Here is a 6,077-nt window from a genome sequence, read left to right as displayed (position 1 = left end):
ATCAGTACAGAATGATCTAGAATGAGGAGGAGATGATGGGAATGAGGATGGGATGATTTGGAACTGGGAGGAGCTGAAGAGGACCAAGAAGAGATGGTGCTGACCAGGGAAGGATAGAGACCAGAAGGTAGGGGACCAGGAGAGGACAACAAGAGTGAGGAGGGGATGATGGGGACCAGGAGGAGGGGATAGGGGCTGGGAGGGGATGATGATGATCAGGAAGGGCCAATGACAACCTGGGTGTTTTGATGGTGACCAGGAGACAATGATGGATGGTGGAGAGCAGGAGGTGATGGCCAGGACAAGGAGGGGATGATAGAGACTAGGACAGGACAATAGGGACCATGTGGAGATGACGGGGACCAGGAGGGTGTGATGGGGATCAGGAGGGGGCAGTGGGATGCAGCAGGGGTCGATGAAGATCATGAGGGTATAGTCAGGACTGGGATGGTGTGATGGGCACCAGGAGGGGAAGATGGGGATCAGGAGGGCAGGATAGGAACTGGGAGGGGATGATGTGGACCAGAAGGGGACAATGGTGACAGAGAGGGGCCAAAAGAATCTACAAGGATGATGGGGACCATCAGGAGATGATGATGGAGCCAGGGAGTGGCTAGTGGGGACCAGGAGGTGATGCTATGGACCAGAAGGGGATGGTGAGAACAGGAGGATATGGGGGTCATGAGAGAATGGTGGGGATCAGGAGGGGACAAGAGCAAGCAAAAGAGGACAGAAGGTGTGCAAGGTGACTATGGGACTGGAGGTGGTTGGGAGGGTTAATGTGGCCGCCAGGCTCCGGTTTCAGCTATAATTAACTCTTGTTTATTGGAGGCTCCTGATAACCGATGCCGGAGGTCGGCGGATGACAGAGGGTGACAGTTCCCACATCACCCACCCTAAGTCCTGCCAAAGCCTTTGCTGACTTCCCAGCACAAAGATTAAAGTTTAATGTGGCTCCAAAGCCGACCCCGGGCACGCACCACCCTGGGGACATGGGGCCGGTGCCCATCCCTTGAGCCAGCTTCAGGGCAAGAGGTGTTTGGGCACCCAAAGGTGTTTCGTCCCTAGCCCCGTGGCCACAGGGACGTTTTGTGGCTCCTTTGGGGTCACCTAAGAAGTTTGTTGATGAAATGTGAGGCCAGGTTTGGTTTGTCCCCCTGGTCCTGGCCCCATGGGATGGGCTCGGTGCCATGGCAGGGCCGGTCGGTGTGGTCCGGGCACATTCCCGGGCACCGGTGAATGTGCAAGTGCCAAGAGCTACCACAGGGCTCACCCGGGTGGGTTGGGATCCTGCCTTCACATTTGGAGCAGCAGCTGCTTGTGGACCACGGTGGACCTCCGAGGTGTCCCCAGGGTGAGGTAGCAGCACGAGCACCAGGGCTAGCACGGTGCCCATGGCCACAGCTTGGGTTTCAGCAGGGCAAGGTGGCACCACAAGGGTTTGGGGACGGAGAGGTCCCCGAGGTGGGGCTGGGCACAGCTCTGTGTCCCCAGATCTCTGGACATCACTTTTTTTTCTCCTTGCAGATGAACCTCCTCACCCAGGTAAATGGGGAGCTGGGAGAGAGGGTACCCACACCCAGGTGGTCCCACTGCTCTGCTCTGGCACCCGGCACCCATGGACTCTGCAGCTGGGACCTGCTGGGTTCTGAGTCTGGGGGTGTCAGGGGGCTGGGAGGGTCTTGGGAGGCTGCTGGGGGCTGGGAATGGGTGCTGGTGAGGGTGGGTTCTAGCAGGGGATAGGAAGCCACAAAGATGGGGTACCATTAGGGGATGGGTGCCAGCAGAGGGTGGGTGCCAGCAGGGGGTGGGACCCAGGCTCGCTCTGCCCTCTCTCCCCACAGCTGAGCTCCCTGCTGCAGACCCTGCAAGCCCCGGACGGGCCTTTCCTCCAGCCCCGGCGCTGGCTGGGCTCCTGGGTGCGACAGGTTTGGGGGTGCTGCCAGGGGGACCCCAACCAGGGGGATGGCACCAGTCTGGGCAGGGGCTGAGTCATGGTACTGGTGCCCTGGCTCCCTTCTCCCTGGCACCACCAGGGCTGACTCCGGGTGTTTGTCCCTCCAGGTGAGCAGCTCCAGGCAGGTATGTGCCAGTGTCTCCTCTGCACCCCTGGCTCAACAGGGCCAAATCCAGCACACCCGGCCTTTTCCTCAGCACCCAGAGGTGCTCAGCACCTAGAGGAGGTGACCCCATCTCAGAGGGTTTTCCCCATCCATAGAGACCCAAGCTGTGCCCAAGCCACCAGGGTTTGGGGGATGAGCCAGTGGGTTGGTGATGCTGCCAGTGTCCCCAGGGTGTCAGTGTCCCTGAAACATGGCTGGGTCCCCAGGAGGTGGCCGGGGTGGTGAGCACGGCAGCGTTCTTCCTCTGCGAGGGGCTGCTCAGACAGCACTTCGACGTGGTCCCCAATGGGACCATTGATCCCCAGCCTGGAGACCTCTTCCTCTTCCCACTGGCCTCGGGGGGCCCTGGCTGGTGGGGCGCCCACGCCGGCATCTACTGTGGTGATGGGGAGATCATCCACCTAGAAGGTGAGCCTAAGGAAGTGGTCAGGGTGTGAGGATGTCCCTATGGAAGGGATACGTGGTGGAACGTCATCTCCACCCCGCAGGCAGCTCAGGGTTATCGTCATTGGGGATCGTGGCCAAGCACGGCAAGAGCCATCTCCTGCGGACTCGGGGCCCGGCCAAGGTGCTGCGGAAGAAGGGAGAGCTGGATGAGGCTGCCCTGCAGCAGCGGATCCGGGTGGCCATGGACCAGGTGGTGGAGTATGACGCCATCACCTGCAACTGCATCCACTTCGCCCTCACCCTGCTGGGGCTGGGCCAGCGTGCTGCTGCCATGGTGGGTGCCACCACCTCGGGGGACCCCGACACCCGATCTGGCCGAGCGTCACCACAGCCCATCTTCTCTCCCAGGCGTCCCCAGCACTGCAGTGACGGGGGTGACAATGTGCCCAGAGGATGCGTGGGGCTGGAGCATCCTGCCCTGCGAGACCCACCTTGCACCAGCAGCTTTGCTGTTCCTCTTGTGTGGCAATAAAGGGTTGCACAAAAGCCTTTGCAAACCCAGTTTGATTCGTGGTGTTTTCACTTTCCCTTTCCCAGGTGCTCCTTTCCATGAAGGCACAGGTGAGCAAAGTCCCAGGTCTGCTGCAGCCACCTGTGTCCTCCCTCCTTCCAAGGGAGTGGCCGCTCCCTGCTCCCAGTGGCCTCCTCAGACGAACAGATGACTCTTTCATTGCCAACACTTGAGTATCAAAATGAGTATTTCCTGGGCTGCTTGGCTAAAAACTGGCCAAACAGCCGAACCACATCTGGTTGGAAGCCTCTCATTGGGGGTGTACCCCAGCGGGTCATGCTACGTCCAGGCTGGCACTAGAAGGTGACTCAAAAGGTGGGTGGGACATCACAGTGTGACATGCACTGTTGGAGATGTCCTGCAGCTCCTCTGACTCAAGAGCATCTCCAGGATCTCCTGGGACATTTCCCTCCATTCCCAAATGTAACATTTGGAGGGCAAGTAGCAAATCAACCCCAGCTTTTAGAAGTTTAAAAATGTATCCAGGGCTTTCCTGGAGTTTGGACTGCCTTTGGGTTTTACTTTCAGACTTTCTCCACCCTTCTCGTACCTCAGGAAGGATGAAAGGTCAGCTTTGGCACACGCCAACTCACAGAGCTTTCCCCACAGCCCTTGCTGGAGGACACATCTTCCCAGCTCTTCGATGGCTCCGTCCCAGGGACATCCCTGCCCCGTACCCCGGTCAGGCTGCCCTCGGTGCAGGGGCAGGACGGCACGAGCACGGCGCTGACACCCCTTTTCTGTCCCTCTCTCCTTGCAGATGGTGAGCAGCAGAGTAAGTAGGAGCTTGGGAGACCTCTGCCAGTGGCGTGGGGGATGCGGGAGAGAGCTGGGGGAGATGGGGCAGCTTCTGCCACCTCCTGATGTTTCCTCCTCGGTGCTCTTGACAGAGACAGTATGAAACATTCTGGTTTCTGCTGAACAAGAGTGTCCCAGGGCAGGGGGAGATGTTTAAGGAGGTATCAGAAAAGATGATTCAGCCTGGGGACATTGTGCTCTTCCCCATGGATAGTATCTTGGGCAGAGTCAGCAACGTCTTCAAACACGCGGCTGTCTACTGTGGGGATGGAGAGGTCATCCACTTCCAGTGTAAGCTCCTGACCCCCACTGCCCTTTGGGATGTGGCGGTGGCCAAAGTGGCTGCTGGCAGGGTGGCCGTGCCAGGGTGATGGGTGGCTCTTGTTTTTTTTCAGACACGGGTGCTAGTTTGAATGATGGTGTGATCAGCAAGGAGGGCTTCAAAGCCATGAAAAGGAAGAGGGGAAAATGTGAGATTTACTTGAAAGTGGGCAAGCTCAACCTTGAAGAATTCAGGCGTAGGGTCAGGGAGGCAATGAACAGCGAAGACAACTACAACCTGCTAACAACTGCATCCACTTCGCCCTCTCCCTCCTGGGCTTGGCCGAGTTCTACAAGGCGCTGGTGAGCTGGGAGCTGAGGGTCACGACTGCAGTGTGATGGTTCCTGCACCCACAGCCAAGCCATGAGTCTGCATCCTGACACAATTCCCACTGGGGCTGGCCCACGGGTGATGGGAACTGTGGCGGGGACACTATGCTCCTCACACATGGATGGCTTTCTCTTGCAGGTGATAGCCCAAAAACAAGACAGCAGCAACTTGTTTGTGAGTATCCCCCGGGTCAACCTCCCCAGGTGGGCTATGGGCTCCCTTGGTAGGGGTGTAGCATCCTCAAGGAGGGCTGCTACCTCCAGGAGGGCTGTGGGGTCTCCAGGAAGGATTGGTCACCCGGAGGGCTGGGGTTTCCACAGGAACATTGGGGTCCCCAGGTGGTTGTTGGTTCACAGGAGGACTGTGGGTTCCAACACAGGGCTGAGCCTCTCAGGGAGGGATGGGTTACCCTGGGAGGGCTGTAGGTCCCCAGCAGGGCTTGAGCCTCTGCGAGGTTGTTGTGGACCCCAGGAGGGCTGGGGTCCAGCTGCCAGCACTGGGCAGAGACCTGTGAAGGGCAGCGTAGGGGTTCCCTACAGTGTCCCCCCTCTTCTGGGCCAACTGAGCCCACCCAACCTGGCATTGCAGTGCTGCGTGATTTGAGGGGTATCAGCTGCCATAGATCAGCTCCCTGAGGACGATTCCCCCATGGACTGAGGAGGCTCCACGTTACCCCACAAACAACAGCACCTCGCATTAATTAGATGCTTTCCTAATTTCTCCTACATCCAATGTCCCCATTGCCTCTCCAAAGATATCTACAAAAAGGATAAATCATGGCATGCAAGACAACACATCCTGTAGCCCATCTATATCATCTAGCAGACAACGGGCATCATCAAATAATTGTGTTGGGTTGACCTTGGGTCGCTGCTAGGGACCCACCCAGCCCTCGATCACTCCCCTCGTCCAATGGAGAGGAAGAGGAAAAGAAGACAGGAATCTAGGGGGGGGGGGCGGGGAGGGGATGAGTTGAGGACATCACTACCCAGGCTGCTGGACACCACCAGTGGGCTCTGGGGATGGACAGGGCTGGGGCAGGGGCTCACTGTGGTGTTGTGGCTCTGCAGCAGGGGCAGGCAGTGGCTGAGGTCCTTTACGTAGGGCTTATGATTCACCATCCAGGCCACCTACGCCTTGGCATCCTCCTCCTCCTCAGAGCTGTAGAAAACCTTCTTGGTGCTCTCTTCCAGCAAGGACTCCTGTCAGCAGGTGGGACTCCTCACAGCACCCTCCTTCACCCCATCTCCCCAGGGTCTCCCAGTGCCCTCCAAGGCTCCCACACTCATGTTCTGCTGATTTTGGTCACTCAGCCAACCCCACCCATAGCTGCTGCAGCAGCTCCTGCACCGGTGGCAGGGGCAGCACGGCTTTGGTGCGAGGTGGTGGCCCTGGGGACACTGGCAGGCCTCTGGCCCAGCTGTTCCTCCTGGCTGAAACAAAATGCTCTTTTTGGAGTTAGGTTGCAGCCAGGATCACATCGTCCTTCCCAGAGGATGGGACCGCCCCGGGTGCCACATCCCAAGTGACACCCATCCTATAGCCA

The 6,077-nt window shown here is 58.5% G+C and overlaps 1 protein-coding gene across 1 annotated transcript in view; it reads left to right on the top strand.

The window, feature by feature from the left end:
• The first annotated feature begins 1,527 nt into the window (after nt 1-1,527).
• The window catches only part of LOC103780590, a 6,265-nt gene continuing 1,715 nt past the window's right edge, over nt 1,528-6,077 (top strand). Inside the window, exons 1-9 of the mRNA XM_008948278.1 lie at nt 1,528-1,545; nt 2,065-2,082; nt 2,330-2,531; nt 2,621-2,844; nt 3,108-3,131; nt 3,842-3,856; nt 3,972-4,170; nt 4,275-4,402; nt 4,670-4,734. Of these exons, the coding sequence (XP_008946526.1) occupies nt 1,528-1,545; nt 2,065-2,082; nt 2,330-2,531; nt 2,621-2,844; nt 3,108-3,131; nt 3,842-3,856; nt 3,972-4,170; nt 4,275-4,402; nt 4,670-4,734 (893 nt within the window). The remainder of the gene's footprint in view (nt 1,546-2,064; nt 2,083-2,329; nt 2,532-2,620; nt 2,845-3,107; nt 3,132-3,841; nt 3,857-3,971; nt 4,171-4,274; nt 4,403-4,669; nt 4,735-6,077) is intronic.

The sequence above is a fragment of the Merops nubicus genome, unplaced genomic scaffold (assembly GCF_000691845.1).
Source record: "Merops nubicus isolate BGI_N331 unplaced genomic scaffold, ASM69184v1 scaffold30009, whole genome shotgun sequence".
NCBI classification, from domain to species: Eukaryota; Metazoa; Chordata; class Aves; order Coraciiformes; family Meropidae; genus Merops; species Merops nubicus.
Note: the sequence above shows the minus strand (reverse complement) of the source record. Positions and strands in the feature narration are given on the sequence as shown.